At 35.0% G+C, this 19,757-nt stretch overlaps 1 protein-coding gene across 1 annotated transcript; it reads right to left on the bottom strand.

Annotated features, from left to right (window-relative positions):
• Positions 1 to 9,313: 9,313 nt before the first annotated feature.
• Positions 9,314 to 11,563, bottom strand: LOC133294959 (indole-3-acetic acid-amido synthetase GH3.6). Its single transcript, XM_061493732.1, has 3 exons — positions 11,259 to 11,563; positions 10,158 to 11,086; positions 9,314 to 10,027 (listed from the first exon to the last, which is right to left on the bottom strand). Exons 1-3 carry the CDS (start codon positions 11,561 to 11,563, stop codon positions 9,441 to 9,443), a joined length of 1,821 nt encoding a protein of 606 aa, XP_061349716.1. The 3' UTR covers positions 9,314 to 9,440.
• Between the last annotated feature and the right edge of the window lie 8,194 nt (positions 11,564 to 19,757).

The raw sequence follows: 19,757 nt of genomic DNA, 5'->3' as shown, positions 1-19,757 counted from the left end.
AACTTTATAGCCACACATAAAGATAGTAATATTTTAACCAAAAATATTTTTTTTCCTTTTTACAAGCATGTCTATAGCTTAGTACGGAGGAAGAAAGAGTACAATCAAATTTTGTTATGAATAACATTTAATCACAGGTTCATATATAGTTTTTTTAAATAGATTTTTGTTTTTTGTTTTTTTATGGGTGTCTCCACCCATTTGAATAAGAATATACAATTAATCTCCTCTCTTTTTTTGTAAATAAAGAGGGGCTAAGCCCCAGAAACAGAAAGAAATTACAAATCAGAAACTAACAAGCTAGACATATTTCTAGCATCAGCAACTATAAGTTCCATCAACTGAGGAGGAGGATCTTTAAAAATCTTGAAATGAAGATTATTAGTCTGCCCAGCTTTAGCTAACCAATGAGCACATTTGTTGTTTTCTCTCTTGGTATGAACAAGATGAATAGTCCAATCTGCTTTTAACCATAATCTCAATCTGCTAGTGACTTGAGAGTCCATAGGATCTTCATGCTGCTCCTTTAACATCTGGATGGCTTGGCTAGAATCACATTCTAGCTCTATTCTTTTTAATCCTGTTCCCCAAAGCAGTTCCAAACCTTTCAGTATTCTCCATAATTCTGCATCAAGAGGATTGCAGGAACCTAAATTACAATAGAAGCTTCCCAAAAAGGATCCATTGTGATCTCTTAATATACCACCACAACTAGCTTTTTTCATGCCACTAGAAGAAGCTCCATCACAATTCAACTTAACCCACCCTTGCTTGGGGGCTGTCCAAACGCTATCGTTGGAATCACCACGGCGCTGATAAATTCGGGCTTGCAGAATCTGTTGGACAAACATCCAAATTGAAGCGTGCGATTGCTCATCATGACAGAAATGATCTTCATGGATCTCCAAATTTCTCCACTTCCACAAAAACCAACAAGTAGTAAAGAAAATATCCCTCCAGTCCTTCACTTTATTGGAGGACCACATGTTATCGATATTTAAAGTCAACCAATCCTGCAAATTCGAATTCATAAAGGAATTGGGTATCGAACCTGTAAACCAAGATTGCCAAATTTTCCTAGCATGTCTACAATCACGAAGAACATGAATAATAGTTTCCTCATGATTTGGACAACTGGGACAGACATTTGAACCTCCGCTCCACTTACTGGTTCTGCTGCGCACTGAAAGTTTAGCAAGCAAAGTCATCCACATAAACACTTTCACTCGTTCTGGTCCATTCCACGACCAAACGTTTTTCCATAAGCTAGTGTGAACATCTGCTGGGAAGTTCATAAGATTACAGTAAGCGACCTTAACCAAAGAAGTTGAGTGATGATTATTGATCCAAACTAATCTATCCTCCCCATTCCTTGGAATAAGCCTGAGATGATTTGTTACTGCATCAGCCAAATCTGACTCCAGAAATTGATGAACAACTTCAAGACGGAAACCATCATCCATCATGTAATCTGCAATTGATTTCTGACTCTCCTCCCACGGCACCTGATTGCTCGACAACTGCTGCAAATTTTCCTCCCATCCCAACCAGTTATCAGTCCAAAGCTTTACTTCAGAACCATCTGCTATTTCCCATCTAAGACCAGCAAGGAAATTACTCCAACATTTAGCAAGATCACGCCAAAGTTTAGAGTCATATGATTTTGCCTTTATACCTCTCCTTAAGTCTTGACCTCTACTATACTTGGCTACTAAAATCTTAACCCATAAATCATCTTTCTTAGTTAACACCTTCCACGTCAGTTTATGAATATAAGCTTCATTTTGGAGTCGAAGGTTAATTATTCCCAAACCACCTCTATCTTTGGGTTTATACATTTGATCCCAAGCTACTAAATGAGCCCGCCTTCTGCTATCCTGATCTCCCCAAATGAAAGCCCTTTGTATCTGCTCAATTTCATCACAAAACGTTACTGGTAAAAGACCATTCTGCATATGGAAAGAAGGGATTGCAGCAATGACCGATTTCACCAAAGTAACTCGACCAGCAAAAGAAAGGCAATGGCTTTTCCAACCATCCAGTTTTGAACGTATCCTATCCTTGATAGCTCCATAGTCTGCTTTAATATATCTCCCTTGTTTAACAATAGAGCCTAAATATCTGCCAATACTAGAAGTGCGCTTAAAGCCCATTCTGTTGACAATCCTTGTAGCAACTTGAGTATCAGTATTCGGGGAAAAATAAATCAAAGATTGATTTGCACTAACACTTTGCCCCGACATCTCACAAAAGATATTAATACAATCCATAATCACCTTAGCTTGCTCCATATCTGCTTCCGCAAAGAGAATGATATCATCTGCAAATAAAAGGTGGGATACACTCGGCCCTCTTCTGCAGACTCTAATAGGCTTCCACGAACCCATAGTCACTTTTTCAGCGATCAAGTGGGAAAGCTTCTCAACACACAACACAAAAATATAAGGAGATATTGGATCCCCTTGACGAATTCCTCTCTAAGGAACTATGCAATCCGAAGCCACACCATTTATCAAGACCCTCGAACGATTAGAAGTTATAGAAGCCATTATAACACCAATCATCCAATCAGGAAACTGAACTTCAATAAGCACTTTATAGATAAAACTCCAACTGAGTTTATCATAAGCTTTTTCAAGGTCCAGTTTGATTGCCATTGTACCTTTCTTTCCTTTTACTCTCCCCATAGAATGAACCAGCTCCTTTGCTACTATAATATTATCCTGAAGCTGACGATTTGGCACGAAGCTAGCTTGGTAAGGAGAAACTAAATTCTCCATTGTAAGCTTAAGCCTATCCACAATGATCTTGCTCATACCCTTATAAATGACATTACACAAAGAAATAAGCCTGAATTGAGAAACATACATTGGCTTAGGAACTTTGGGGATCAAAGTGATCAGAGTACCGTTGACTTCCTCAATGCTGGAAGGGTTTTCTGCATAATACTTGATATCTCTCCAAATCTGTTCACCAATAAATTCCCAGTTCTTTTTGTAGAATGCCGCGGTATAGCCATCCTCCCCTGGAGCTTTCGAATCTTTCATAGAAAAGAAAGCTCGTCTGACTTCATCTTTTGAAATTGGAGCACCTAAGTTAACAACAGTCTCATCGTCCACCTTTGGCCAAAGAGTCTGGACCCAAGGACGATCATGGTTTTCTTCAGAAAATAGTTTAGAGAAGTAAGCATTTATTACCCGTGCAATGTTGTGATCTTCTCTAATCAAGTTTCCAGCATCATCTTTCAACTCCAAGATCTTGCTCCTTCTACGTCTAACAATTGTTTTCGTATGATAGTACTTTGTATTCCTATCTCCTTGAGCTATCCAAGTAGCACGAGACTTTTCAAACCACAAAAGTTCCTCCTGTTCTAAAACTTGTTCAAGTTCACCCCTTATCTTGCCTTCAATCTTTTTCAAATGGCTTTTATTCTGCTCAGAAATTGCCCTCTGGATACCTTCAAGCCTACCAATCAACCTGTTCTTCTTATGATGGATATTACCAAACACATCTTTATTCCACTGCTTAATAAGAAGAGTGAAATCACGAAGACTATCAACTGTTCTTTGATCCTGACGCCAGTTTTCCTTGATGAAATTGTTAAAAAATTGATGATCCAACCAAAAAGAATGAAAACGGAAAGGGCGTTCCACCCCATCAACTTTGCTTGGCTCTAAGGTAATAAGGATAGGATTATGGTCACTGTTAATACGAGGAAGCACTCGAACCTGGCTTTCATGAAACATCAACCTCCATTCAGCATTGCTACAAGCTCGATCTAAACGTTTAAAGACTCTATCTAAATGAAGAAATCTTGGTCCTCGCCATGTAAATTTAGAACCTATTCCTTCAAGATCAATCATCTTTATATCAGTTAGAAGAGAAGCAAATTTATTACATCTGCTAGTATCAACTGGAGCACCACCACGTTTCTCACTTGGAAAGGCAATTTCATTAAAATCACCTGCAATTAACCAAGGAACCGAGATATCTTCTGATAACTGAAGTAAATCATCCCAAAGTCTCTTCCGAATTTCTTCTCTAGGACTTGCATAGATAACAGTATAAAGAAAAGCTTGATGATCTTCCAATGTAACACGAACATGAATAAATTGATGGGTCTGTTTTAATGCTTGAACCTGACACCTATCATTATTCCATAGTAACCAAAGACCTCCCGTAAATCCATGAGCATCCTCCACTATTGAATTATTAAAACCTAGCTTTTTTATTATCTGTTTTGCTTTTGAACCACTTACTCGAGGTTCAAGAATAGCTGCCACCTCAATCTTATGCCTTCGAACCATCATTTGAAACGTTGATTTGAAGCACTTTTTAGCCGCCCCGCGGCAATTCCATGTAACTAAAGACATTAATCAATGGTAATTTGGCAGGATTGTGGGTCCACTGCCATCCCATTGTCATTGCACTGAGTTTCAGATTCTGAAATCATCTCCACCTCAATATTGAGCTTATGGTTTATTGGGATATGCTTTCCTTTATCTCTACTTGGATCAGGCGCTTTTGGTTGGGACAAGCCATGATCTAAGCCGTTGATATTTTGACCATCCTTATCCACCTCCATTTGATAACAATCTTTGTTATAATCAGCAACAGTACTCCTAGCCACCATAGAATCTCCACCGCTTTTACCTCCAATGTCCTTACTATTATGAATCGCAACTTGCCTCCTCAAGTTCGTTGTATTATTGTTTGAGGTACCTCTGTCAACTATCTTCCCATTTATTTGATTTTCTTTTTCATGACCTGTCGTAATCCCACTTAACGTAAATCGGTTGGGGTGTTCCTGTAATTCAACTTTAGGACGGCTTCTAGGGTTTCTGTGTTTGGACCCTTGAGATGTACTAATATCAATATTAACAGGAGGGCCCACCATATTGACGTCATTTATAACAGCATCCGGATTAGTCGCTGGGATATCATGAGTAATATCATCTTCATTAGAGCCCATTAAAGCAGCGTAACAGGAATTTGATTGATTATCAATCATAACCGGCTGATTTGATTGCGGTTGATTACTCCATTGATTATTCCCTTGATTACTCCCTTGATTACTCCCTTGATTATTTCCTTGATTACTCCCTTGATTACTCCCTTGATTACGCCTTGATTCCCTTCGAACCGGTTCCTGCTTCCTGTTGTCCGCCATTGGAGTTTGAATTTTTGATCGACGTTGACGTTGCACCACCATCCAAGGACCTAATCCATTTTTCTGAAACTCAGCCTCATCTTTTTTCCCGTCTTGATTTTGCTGATTATCCTTTCCTTCTACTGGTATCTCAGGACAACAATCTTTACTATGTCCATAGCGCCCACAATGGAAACAAATAAGGCCTAAACCTTCATATTCTATCTGTTTAGTTGCTCCGTCCAACACATATTCACCCTTCAAAGGCTGAGCAAGATCCAGTTCCACGCAAATTCGAGCAAACTGTCCTCTTACATGCTCATTAGTTGTCTTATCGATCTTCAACATTTTACCTAGCCAGTTACCAATACGGCAGAAAAAGGCTTCATCATAATACTCCAGTGGGATACCCGGTAATCGCACCCAAGCTGCAATCTTCATCACACTTGCAGCATTTGGTCTAAAAGCTGGCTCCCAACGTCGGAGTGATAAATAATGGCCTAAAATAATCCAATGACCACCATTTAGAGCAAAAAGAAGATCATCTTTGTTGCTAAATTGCACCACATAGAATCCATTACCTACATCTATAACGTTAATCTTTCCAGCTCTAGCCCATAGTATTTCAATCTTCTTTTTCATGAAAGCCACTTCTGTATTCCTTCCAAGTAGTTTTACAATGAGAGCTTTTTCCCAAACCTTCAGCATTCTTGTTCTTGCTTTTCTAGTACAACCAAAATGAGTTCTACCATCTTCCTCTGTCCACATTTTAATCCCACCATAATTCACATCCTCTTCCTCCGCAGGTGCACTTTGATCAACATTTTCTTCCAAATTCCAATCCATTCATTCCCAGTCATCTGTTTCACCATTGTGTTGCATGAGCATCTCTCGCCAAGTCATCTTTTTATTACCGTCGTCAACCATCCAAGATTCATGTCTAGGAACCCTAGACTGTGATTCAGTAAACACCCTATCTCCATCTTTATTTCTCTTATTACTCCTACGTAGTAGATCTTCTTCTTCTTTTGAAGTTTGGCCTTCAGTAGCTATATTTTCCTCCATGAAAAGGAAAACCCTAGCAGAGCGTTTTTTGAAAAGGAAAACCCTATCAGAGCATTTTTTTAGAGTATGTTTGACCCTTTTCTTTTCGATAAATGATAATGTTATACAATTAATCTCCTTCGTAGTGTAAAGAATGAAGATTTTTATCACTTGCTTCAAATTACTTTGCTTAGAAATCAAATTAAAGGCCTTTTTTGGGCACAAATCACTTAGCAACTATGAGGTTAGTTACATTTTAACCAAAATACTAAGAAACATATAAAGACTTACTATTTCATTACAGTTATTTGCGAGTGAAATGGCATAATAATATACCCTTAAGGCAACATGCTAGTGGTGTTCCTGTAGCACGTGGGATCGAACAATACAATAAAATATGTTATAATTCAATATCCAATGGCATGGCCGCAAGGTGATATATCGTTCGGCTTTCCCCTACTGTTGAGGAACGAGCTAATAAGTGCCAACTCCTTGAAGTAAATATATGAATAAATCATTAATCTTCAGTTAAAAGAGATTAATTACATTATAATTGGATCATTCATGCAAGTGATCTTTCTTACAATTGGATCTCCAAAGACTAAAACTAGTAACAAAACGTTCTTAATTTGGTAATAAGTTTCATTTATTTATATAAATTTTAAGTTTCAAATCAACGTACATCTTGATTCTTGAGAGAGTCATTAATAATTAATTTAAGTAAATTCAGTAAAAGAAAACAAGAAGAGAAAAACAGTATTGAATGTGGGGATATATAAGCTATTGTCGATGTCGGTGGTCCTGGTATTTATATCACGTTCTTCCATCTAACAATGGCATTCATAGCCTTATTTGTATGAAGAGTTTGGTATGAAATATGAATAGCATAACTATTTTACAAACAAGGGGGCATCTTGTTTGCATGATCTGATTATTATTTTTTATTTTTATTGTGCAAAAATTTGTCTATATTAAAGATTTTTTTTGACGAAGTCCATGTGGTTAGTTATATGAATGGCAGGGGAATTTTTTACTCTCTAGTCTGAACAAGAACAACACATTAATAAGAGCCATTTCAACATCACACTAAAGCTAAGCTAGTACTTTAAAATCACTTGGTCAACTGCTAATTGTCGAATGAGGACAATTATTGCAAAAGATTCCAAAGCATCAAATCCTCAAATCTTATTAGGCCCCTTAAGTACTCACATGTTGACGATTAAATTTGGGAAAAAATTAAACAAAAAATTAGAAAAGTTTTTTATTTTATTTTAAATAATATAATTTTATGTCATTTTAAGTGAAATGATTATATTTTGATACATATTTAATTGCTTTTTATATTTTCTCCTCCACAAAATAAGAAAAGTAGAAAAAGAAAAAGTATTATGGAGGAGAGAGAATAAAAAAAATTATAAAAACACAATCATTTCACTTAAATTGACAAAAAATTATATTTTTAAAAATGATAAATATTTGTTTATAAGTATAATCAAGTAAAAATGTTTATCATTTGACTATATATTTTAGGGTTTAATGTTTCTCATTTAAAAGAATGATGCTTTTAGATGAATGTAGTGTATTTTTTAAAATTTTAAATTACAAATTTTTTCCTCCATTCTCTCTCTTTCATAATTTGTTCTTTTATTTCTCTTAAAAGGATATAAGTGTGTGTCCTTTAAAAGGACACACACTTTTCCCTATATTTTATGATTTAAATGTCCACTAGAATTAATAAACGCTAGAATTTAAATAATGGTGACATGACTATATATTTTAATATTATTGTAGTGTCTAACGTTGCATTTTCTTTGGAGTGTACATACAGAACATAAAATGGTAACAATGTAATAGGACAAACACATGAGAAGTATTGCTGCTTACACAAATTCAGCAACATGAACTAAAATGTACGAACCTTATCTCTTTTGTCACACTACTAAGTGCTTTGTTGCTTTATCAGTCTGAGCCGAACATAATTTGTCTCTGAAATGTTGTTTGTCTCTTTCTTCTGGGTTGTCTGAACTGCACAATTTTTTGTCTGACACACCCTTCAAGACTTTGTTTTATATTTCCCTTTTAAAACAACGAACTGATTTTTTGTTTGTTTTCAAAGAATGTATAAGCAAACAGGGAACAAGTCTCTGGTTGCACTGATTCTTCCTTATCTTCTCCTACCCACTCTGATCCAAAATAAAAAATAAAAAATAAAAAATCTTGGCATTGAACAAGTCCTTGTTCTTTGACTAGTCCTGCGATTTTGCAGCAAGTTTTATGGCCTGAAAACTGGTCATAGTGGGGGCACTAAGATGATACAATGGGATGGATGATAATAGAAATTAGTGTTATTATGTGGTGCCACTGCCAGTAAATAGTTACTTGGAATTTCGTCACCAGCACACAAATTAAAGACCCTTTTGTTTGCTTTTGGAATTGCTGAAGAAAGCATGTATGAAACTTGAACAGAGTCTCACTGTTCATTTAATACCCACACATGGTTTTTAGTTCCTTGATTTAGTGACAGAATCTGACACAACTATTTGTTAAAGAGACTCCCAGAAAGAGAATTTGGACTCATTACTTGCCAAGAAAATTTATTTTTATTTTTATTCCCCGTTTTCCACTAGCTTAATTTTGGACAAAATTCTTAGCAGACAAGTCTTAATCAAATTGCAAAGTTTGTTTGCAGAATAGCCCTGCTCACTCAGTGAAACATGATAATTTTGCTTTATTTTTATTTTTTATAATTAATGTCACTGGCATTTGTTAGTTGGACATAAATAGTGGAACATGGTGGAAAAAGTTGGTATGCTTTTTCCTGCAAACTATAGAAAAAGAGAGGAGTTTAGAAGTGTTGTCTTTCTTGTTGCCGTTATATGAAATAAGCCCCATGATTGCTGGCTGCAATTGAGAAACCAATTCCAACAGAACATTATGATGATTATGGGTAGAAAGTTAAGAAAGAAAGAAAGAAAGAAAGAAAGAAGGTAATTTACTGGAAAAAAAAAGAAAGACAACAGCTTTCTTTCAAACAGGAATTGCTTTTTACAGTGGCTAGGTTCAGTTCCTTATGCAAGTTATGACAAGAACTAAAATTAAAAAGAAAAAAAGATGGGGGGGAACTAAATAAGTAGAATTAACCTAAAAAGAGTAATTAACTTTTCTCCCTAACATGTCCACAAAAACAGTTCACGTGAACCGCCATGAAAAGCTACCAACCACATAATAATGTCCACCTTTAGATTCTTCAATTCTGATTGATCCATTGCTTGTGGCCTGGAACCCATTTTGGACATTTAGGACTAAAATAGCTTGACATTACCCTTGAGTTCAACAGCTCCACAACAGGTGCAAACTTCACACATCTTGGGGTTTTGTACTGGTTTATTGATGCCCCTAAGCTTATGGCATAGTCCATAAGCTTGTCAAAGGTACCCTGTTCAACAATCTTGATCTCAAGTGGCCCAATTGATTTGTCTGAGACACGGCCTTGGCGATACACACTGTTGAGTGATTCCTCAATGGCTAAGCAGCAATCCTCAAACACACAGGGAGGAATTGGGGTTGTCCCATTAAGGTTGAGTTCCCAATACAGCACATAGTGTCCTGGGATTGTTGTTGTATCTGCATAGCTAGTGTACTCAGCCACAGCTGCATCAAATGGCACCAAGTGTGTCACAGCATTCTTCATTGCATTCTGAAGCTCAACTTCATCAGTCTTGTCTGAATCTATGCTCAAGACAACATTTTTTCTACAAACGAAGTTGAATTGAGGTGCTTTGTTCTTGAATCCTGCTACCCTCAGCACATCACCAACTCTGTAACGATATAGTCCTGAAAATAAAAATAAAAATAAAAAAATTGTCAAACAAATGAATTAGCAAACCTACATATGTTTTCCAATTTTGTGTCATGCTCAAATAAAAATAACATTAACATGGATATGACATGACATGAATCTCACCGGCATAAGTTGTGACTACAAGCTCATATTCTTGGCCAAGCTTGACATCAACAAGCTCAACCAATTCTTTCTGCTCTTTCTCATTGAGAGATTTGGGTGTCTGAAGAGAATCAGTGACCCCATTGCTTCTGTTCACAGGTAAGAACTCATAGTAACACATGGTAGGGATGAGAGTGTAAGAGACCTCACTGGGTTTGCAAAGAGGATTGAGGTTGACCCCAAAGTAGCATTCACTTGAAGCATACATAGTGCACACAAGTGGTAATCCATTGCTATAGTAATCCAATGTGGGGATGTACTGTGACATTGTCCCAGTCACAATAACATCCACATACTTGGTATTGGGCCACAACCTGGTGATTATCCCCTGCCAATAACTCTTGCTACACTCAGTTTGAATAAAATCTGCAAGCTTAGGATCAGGTTTCAGGATCTTCATGACAGCATCTCTCACTGAGGTGTCAGTGATTTGGGGGTTAATGGTTCCAGTTCTAATATCATTGCAAAGAAGGGCCCAGTGTTTCTCAAGGAACCTAATTGCCCTTATGAAGCCAGAGGCAAAAACAGCCCCAACCCTTAGCACCTCTTTGTTTTGACAAAGACCACAAAGCAATTGGGAATACATGCTTTGGTAAGAATCGGGACACAGGACAGTCTCATTTGGGCTAGTATAGTTTGTGTAAGGGTCATAGGGTCTGTCTCTAAAATAGGAACTCTTGTAATAGCTGGTCAGAACTGGACGAGCCACAATCCCACCAGGTGTTTTAGCCTCAGATTTTATGAACATTAGGTACATTCCTTTCCCTTTTTCTAGGCCAGGAACAAACTGGCTCATCACAGGCATCAAAAGACTATACAGCAAACTCCTCCTCCCAAGTTCTTCTTCAATTGTTGGCATCAACTTTCTCTCACCCCCAGATGTCCCAGAGCTACAGAAAGTAACAAAAAACAACCCCATCAATATTTAGTCAAACCATATGTACAAACAAACACGAGAAAAAAAAAAAAAAAAAAAGAACCCAGATTAAAAAACTGATCTTTTTTCTCTTATATTAGAACTAAACAAGTAAAAGAAAAAACTTTGTCATTGAAAACAGATACCTAGTGAGAAACTCTGAAATGGCCTTGGAGCATAGGATTGGTGAAGTGTCACCATTGGCGATGCGGTTGATGTCAGGTTGGATATCCTCGTATGTTATTGCAGGCAAGAGTTTCTTGAAGGTGTCACGGTCTGTGTGGCCATTGAGACCATGTCTTTTCAGGTATTCAACGTTTGCATTGTTGGAGAGAATTTCTGAGAGGACCTTCTTCTGGACTTGATCAGCGTTTGCAGTGACTTCCTCTATGAACTCAAGAGTTTTCTTGTTCTGTTCAAAGAGGTTGTAGTCTCTGGGTGCCTCAGGCATGGTGACAGCTAAGCTTTGTTCTTTGAGAAAGATAAGGAAGTGTGTGTGTGTTTGTTTAGGAAGGAGAACACACACACACAACTTTGGTGTGTAAGAGAGAGAGAAAGAGAATAAGACTATGATTCTAATAGAGAAACTCGTTAGGAAGTAGGAGGGGATGTGTTGGGCGTGAAGAGAGAAAGTGGTATATATAGAGGTACACGTCAAGCTGGGATTGTATGAAACTAAGGATGTGGGAGTAATTGCCCACAACAATGGAGGGTAGAATGGGGAATTCGTATCCGTTTTGCATCACTTTTTGTTTTCCTTTTTCTATATCTAAAACATTTATATCATGCCAAAGCATACAACTTCCATGCATTTATTGTATATTGAGTCAAAGAGGACTTTGATTTAGCTTGCTACCAAAAAAATAAAAAATGAAGGAAAAAATAGATACAAGAATTAGAAAACATATAACATAATTTCAATTGGAAATGACTTGGCATATTAGTTGAACATGAGTGAATACCATCATCAACTTTCAAAGATAGATGAATTGATTGAATGAAATCCATTTACAACATAAAAAGGAATGCAAATGGAGTCACTTCCTTGTAGTTGTTATCAAAGTGCTGAATTAGTACTAGACTACTAGTCCATATCTCAAAGATAGCAAAAGATAAAAAGAAAAAAATGTGGAAAAAAGACAAACCTATACTATACCCCCATTATCCCAATGTCTTGTATTGGATTGGCCAATCCAAATTCAATTGTATCACGAAACGTGTCAAAATATCAAACTTTTTTCTTAGAAAGCAAAAAGAAATGTCAAAATTTTAACCCATTTTAAAATTCCCTTTTGTGTGTGTTAGGGGGGAGTGGCAGCAAAATGCAAATTGGCACAGGGTGTGTGCTTACGGTACACGGAAAACGGCGTGGAACCGACCTTCTCAAAGTATTGCAGAGCCAACCTGATCAAAAATAATTTTTTAAATAAATTAATAATTAACCGGCAAAATCCGGTAAACACGGTGTTTAAGTTAAGTAAACCCACGACCTGCGCGCTTGGACTACGGATGTGGATGTCGCACAAAATACAGGCAGCCACTTACTTAATTGGTTAGTTACTTGCAATAACCGGTAACAAAAAAATAACGGCGTTCCTCGAATTTCCCGCGATATTCCCGAGTCAAAATTCCGCGAGTATTTGGGTTCGGAGAGTGGGATATTGTGCGAGTGGTGTACGGTAAATAGCTGTGGGGTTTCTTGTTGCAGAGTGCAAAAGGAACTTGCCAGCTGGATGTCAAACTTGTTAGGATGACACGTGTCCTCACTTTCTTTCTTTCTTCTTTTTATTTATTTATTTATTTATTTTTGCATTTTCTTTCCTCTAATTAAAGTGTCTCTAATTTTAATATAAGAAATTATACTATTATGTTGTATAAGATGGATCTTTCATGTTGCATAAGATGGATCTCCCATGTCACTCTTCTTCCGAAAAATGTGTCTATTTCTTTTTTCTTTTTTTATTTGTCTCTTAACATCAGAAAATTTCTCTGATACTACATGAGAGAAGTAATTTCCTTTTAATATCTACTCAAAAATTTATGGCCCATATTACAAGTATCTTTGTTACAAGTAAAGTTTATTTTCATGGAATTTAAATTGTTAATTTGGTTACACATAATGATTATAAGTGTAAAACTCATTATCTTATATTATTATAAGTGCAAATGTACTTAAGCTTTAATTTCATAAAACTCCTAATAATATTTTTAAACTATTTCTGCTATATCATTAATATAAAAAAATTTATTAATAAAACAAAAGAAACGTATTATAAATACATATTTTTTTCTCATTAATATACAAGTATAAGTGTTAAAAAAAAAAAAGTGAAACAAAATGGTATGTAAAACAAAATGGTGTCTGACAATATAATAATAACTATTTTAGGGCTTATAAATCCTTCAATTTGCTTGGACTTCGGGATTTGTTTTTGTGAAATAGTATGACCTACCAGAAAAATGCCGGCAATTAGGTTGAGCTTTTCTTGAATGTGCTGTGTTCTTAGCTCCATGAATGTTTATTCAAAACAAAGTCAAAACTATTATTCATACGAAAAGTCATACAAGACTTAAATTCTCAGTCTGTATATATATATATATATATATATATATATATATATATATATATATATATATATATATATATATATATGCAATTTTACTTTAAAAAGCAACGCGTAGTGGGTAAGCCACTAAAACATTTCTTCCTTAAAAAAGAGTTCATCCTAAAATCGAAAACCACAATTTCTTGTGCTGGTCAATGTCTTTTTGCCAATTCATTAACACCCTCAACCTCCCCAAAGAAAGCAAAAGGATGAACAAACCTAACTTCAATGACCTCATAATTAAGCAACTCCGTCAATGATCGTACTCGCTTGACATTGTTCGTTGATTCAAGTTGAAGATGAAACAGTTACACGTAATCGGTGAATTCCTTTTCTAATTAAGTTAATTATAAACCTATTATGACAAATAATAATAATCTATGATTTCTCTCATTACTTGTTAGTTTCAAAGATACAAAATATGAATATAATCCTTATTTATACTTCAACCATATACAATTTGTGATCATGCAGCATAATAATATGTATGAATTAAATAAGTAAAGCTATATTTATGGCCAAGTTATTTTTATAATAATGACGTATAATATGGATGTCAAAAATTACAATGAGTCACGCGCTAACATAACAAAACTTGTGTTTACTTTTTTTGTTTTTTGGAAATGATTTGTCCTTTTACAAAATGTAACTTATGTTCTTTTAACAATTTATAACTATGTATTAAGGATAGTATATAGTTATAATATTAAAGTTGTATCTTTTTCTCTCTTCAGACACTGTTTATTGACGTGAAAAGTGAAAAAAAAATATAATTTTAATATTATAATTATGTATTACTCTTAGTACATAGTTATAAATGACTAAAAGGATATAAATTATATCATTTAAAAGGATAAATTTTTAAATTTTTTTTTTCTTTGGAAACTCAAACTTGTGTTTACATTAGTCTTAGCCATAGAAACACAAAAGCAAAAAAAATTTACACATGCACATATTTTTTTTTTTAATACAAGTAGAATTGAACACAGAACCTAACACAACCTACCAAAACCCTTTACCATTAGACCAATCTTAGTGGCTTAATATTTTTTTCTTCAATATATTAATTTGTTATCGTTCTGTACAATACAAGAGTTAAGTAATACATATATAATGTTTCATATTAAAAATTAGCAAGGAAAACTTGTGCTATTTAGATGGTAAATCATATATGGATGACATTTACCACGTACGATTAATCATATGGATTAGGTTAGTATTCAATGTACCTAAAGATAATTAATGATATTTAACTAAAGTTTTCATTTACATTAAATCAACATTTAAATACATCTATTTTATTAAGGGAAAAATGAAAAATACAAGCTGTAAATTACTTAAAGGACAAATCAAGTGTAAACCTTGTTCATCCTCCCATCATTAGGCGGTGTTTAGTATAAGATTTTTTTTTAGGATTCCCCAAAAATTGAAGTTCATAATTTTATTTACCCACATTTGAGATGAGATTTTAAAATTTTTCGAAGAATTTTATTTTTTCGGAATTTTATTTTGTGTGTAAAATTTTCTGAAAAGACCATCCAAAAATACCATCCAGAGGGTAGCATTCTAGGATTCCCATGGCAAGGGAAAATTTAACATAATCAAATATGACATCAAGAAAATTAACCCAACATTCATGGGATATTTTGGCCTATAAAATAATTTTTTAGTAACATTTCCGCAAAACTCATTTTTCCACCATATTTATGAAAATTGTGATTCCCGAATAAAAAAAATTTCCTATATCAAACGCCATTTACCGTTGTTCCAAGGATAATGATTACTAATGATATTAATTAACTCAAATCAACTTTTGTATGTATGTGGATAAATAAATGACAAAAGTATTTCTCCAGTTGTGGTAGAAATATTTTGTTTGTCACAAATACAAAACTATAAGAGAATATGATGTCGGATCCTAATAAAAAAAAAAGTGATCCTTTTTTTTGTTTGAGGCATACACTACTTTTCTGCCGTGCTACAGAAAAGTAATGCCCTAAATAAATATATAATAACCAAGAAGTTGTAGTTTTTTTTTATTAGTAACAATTCTTCTTATTCTAAAAATGACATAAATGTATATCCGCGTGATGACTCTGGCCAGTATCCGGGGTCCCAAGAAGTGAAAAAGAATCTGCATGATAATGACATACAGAAAGATATCGTATCATATAGAAGCGTATCATATCAAATCTCATCGTAAGAAACTAGAAAGAGAACAATATACACACATGTGGGCGATCGAGGATTGAGGAAGTAATAGGTGAAGCTCCATTTGTCCTAAAAATCGGTACCTAACACATCATTTGGAGTTCGATTTGGAGTTAAGAGTCAACCACATCACAGTTTATATGCTGCACGCACGCACAATGTATACCACAGGGTTGTCCTGGTATACACAACATTTTAATTTGACCATTTCTTTCTAATTCTATGTAGGACTCGAATTAACATCATGCTCTTTCAGTTTTTTCTTGCTTCAACAACCTTAATTCGCCGTTTCCTCTTAAAAATCAAGCCATAGGAAGGAGAGAAACGAAAAACAATAATCATAACTTGAGTGCAACACATGCACTCTCACAATAATTTGACCATTTCTTTGTTAGAAAAGGTCTTCCTCGTCTTCTTATACTGCACAAAACATTTCCCCCAATTTCTTGCTTTGAAAGTCGAAAAATATTCAATATATATATATATATATATATATATATATATATATATATATATATAGAGGCAGGATCCTTTGACACCGGTGTCAAATTTAAAGTTTGACACCTCATATAAGAGCCGTTAGATCAAAAAAGATCAATGACTCTGATTTGTGAACATATGACACCATTGATCTTTTTTGATCTAATGGCTCTCAGATGAGGTGTCAAACTTTAAATTTGACACCGGTGTCAAAGGATCCTATCATATATATATATATATATATATATCATGCCACTACTTGCAAGTTGCAGCTCAACCATATTGGCGGATGAATTTAATGAAGTATATACATAGGATGATATTGAGTTTTGACATTATGGCTGAATCCAGAGTTCCTTATTTCTAAGTTGTCAACTTGTCATTTGTTAGCTAGTTGGAAAGAATCAATCTCAGAAAATTGTCTAGTATATATTTTAAGAAAAAAAGTACAAAAATTTGTTTGTTTTAATAAAATCGCTTCCTATTATCTAAAGTATAAAATTGTTTTATAGCGTATATTTTCTTATTCTGTTAAACAGCTTGAAAGTGTTTTTATTGAGTATTAAAAGAAACTCTTTACTCTTCATAGTTATTTTAATGGTTTAATATCTAGAAAATAAAATTATCTTCCTACACATGTATAAAAGTGTATGAGACTCATATTTTATTATTCTCTCTCTTTAGTCTTCATAGTTATTTTAATGGTTTAATATCTCTTATGTTGTATGAAATAAAATTATCTCCTACACATGTATAAAAGTGTGTGGGATCCATATTTTATTTTTCTCTCTCTATTCTTCACATGGCCCCACATACTTTTATGTGTTTGTAGAAAATAATGTTATCCCTTACAACATGAGAAACATCAAACTCTATTTTAATAGGAACCAAATCACTTTTTTTAGATCGCAAAGTTAATTATCTTTAAGCAGTAAGAAAGAATCATGCCCTAAAAATTTATATTCTGGACTAATTTCATGGCCCCACACCTTCTAGAAGGAATAGGTCGGATTAATCCTAATTCAAATGATAGAGAATCTCATCCATTATTCCATCCATTCAGAGTTTAACTTCTACTCAAACTCTCACACCTACAAGTAAACCCCTGCTATATTAAGGACAAACCCTCAAAGCTACACATCTTTAAAACCATATTCTTCTTGACTATCATTGTGCATACATACCACCCTCTCTGGTTTCAAGTCTTCTCTTGGTGTATAATGATCTTCCACCCCTTGTGGTTGCCTCCACCACAGAATTTGCTAGTGTATAGATCCCACATTGATCATGATCTTCTCAGATCGAATAATGGCATCGTCTGTGGGAAATAATAAATTCTGATTCTCATTCTATTATGGTGAACACACGTAGCATAACACACAACACTAGTCACCACTGCAACAGCAACAAGACCAGAACGTGCAGTTGAATGTCCAACAAAACTCACAATAGCAACCACTTGTATGGCCACCAAACCAAACCATGCTGGGATGGATCATGTCCATGTGAATGAGTAAGAATCTGCCACCGCCTTTGCCCTACCAACTACCCTATACCTCATGTTGCTGCTCCTCAAGCTGACTCCATCCAATTTGTTATGGCACTCTTGATTCGGAGATTTGACAACATGGAGCATTACCTAACTGAATGTCAGGGTCTAAATGCAGGGTAACATGATTATAGTCAAAGTCGAGGTAGAGAAAAATGTGTTTAACAAATAAGTCTAACCTCAATGTCGCACAACAAGCAACACATCAAGAACAACCCACCCAGAAGCAGCCCATCCAGGACAAAGGGGAAAATAAAATGTTCATGGACCGCGTTATGGCCATCCCTTTCTCCACCAAGCTAAAATCCACCTTCCATGGCTCAAAATGATGGAACCAAAGATCCACAAGAATATTTGTACGCCTTTAAGACAACTATGTTCATTCTGTTGGGTTTATGCTTTTTTTTACTTAACCCCAATTGGGCTAAGAGTATGAGAAAAGCCTAAGAAGCCTAGAGTCTAAAGAGCTTAAGGCTAGAGTTTCTTGATACCCATATAAATACTATCACTTAAGTAATCAGCCTCCTAGGTCATTGAACATAAGAGATAAGCTCTGATATGAAAAAGTGCACACACACTTCCCCTTTCCCCTTGAGGATAATCTGGAAGATTTACCAAAAACACGTGAGATCTGATTGTGCTGTGATGCAGAAAAGATAAGTTCGTGAGTTCGTGCCATGACGCAAGGAAGATCGATTTGTGAAGGGGAATCATACATGAAGTGGTTCTATATAGATCTACGTGGCAAAAGGTAAATTAAAACGATGATGATCCGTTGCATCCTAAACCGCAACAATCTAAACTCTTCCGCAGATCCAATTACGCCTACAATTGGTATCAGAGCCGAATTGCGTGTTTGGATGTGGATCTAATTTTTGATTTATAATTTTTCATGTAATTAGTTTTGCTTTATAAAATATGGCACCTAGGGTTCTATGTTTATTGGTATGTATTTCGCATGTGTATACTTATAATTATTTTCATTAAAAATTGCTGTTTTATTTGGATTTTAGCTTTAACCCATGGTAAATATTTCTTTGTATTTTCTCGGGTTGTAACAAGGAGGCTAATACCATATGATTAGGTTTCCTCCTTGTTTTTTATTTCAATTTTTGTACATTTTTTATTGTATTATAAAATTGTAATAAAAAGAAGATCCAAAAGAAGCTGAAAACAAGGAGATCCAGATCTATTTGGATGTGTTTGTGACCTTCCAGTGACTCATCTAAAAAACCAACCACATGGGATGAAAGACGATAGAAAAAAAGCAAAAGGATAACCAGATCTGGCCGGGAAGAGCATCCACGCGCCGCCACAAGTTGCTGCGCATGGGTGTCACATGCCTGTGAAGATTGAGTGCGTGTGGATGTGACAGCTAAGGTTCCTAAAAGTTAACTTAGAAATTCTTGCCAAAGTTTGGTATTTTGTACTTTTGGACCCATAATTACCATAAAGAGGCTTGAAACAGAACTTATGGACCAAAAGGAAGGAGCATATGGGCTTGAAAAGTTTCCTTTTGTTTATTTTGTAATTTTTTCTTTCTCTAGGGAACCATGGATTAAAGTCTAATTTATTATTGTTTTACTTTTATGAATGGATAAATTATATAATTGATAACATGCTTGATGTGATAACATGCCATATAGAATAGGTGGTGTCATATTATTGCATAACTTATTAATTACATGAGCACGATGATCGTTATGTTTGAACTACTAGATTAATAGTGATTACGACAATTAATTCATATTTCGAAATTTAAATGTAATGGTTGTTACATTTGATAGGCTAGATTAGTT

The sequence above is a fragment of the Gastrolobium bilobum genome, unplaced genomic scaffold (assembly GCF_033153095.1).
Source record: "Gastrolobium bilobum isolate Gb01-03AN ecotype WA unplaced genomic scaffold, APGP_CSIRO_Gbil_v1 utg9709, whole genome shotgun sequence".
Lineage (NCBI taxonomy): Eukaryota > Viridiplantae > Streptophyta > Magnoliopsida > Fabales > Fabaceae > Gastrolobium > Gastrolobium bilobum.
This window is presented reverse-complemented; position numbering and strand designations above follow the sequence as displayed.

Coding starts and splice junctions, on each gene's coding strand:
- LOC133294959 (XM_061493732.1), bottom strand. CDS start 11,563: ATGCCTGAGGCACCCAGAGACTACAACCTCTTTGAACAGAACAAGAAA. Junction 11,087..11,258: donor ATTTCAGAGTTTCTCACTAG/GTATCTGTTTTC, acceptor TACTTTCTGTAG/CTCTGGGACATCTGGGGGTG. Junction 10,028..10,157: donor TGTAGTCACAACTTATGCCG/GTGAGATTCATG, acceptor TTTTATTTTCAG/GACTATATCGTTACAGAGTT.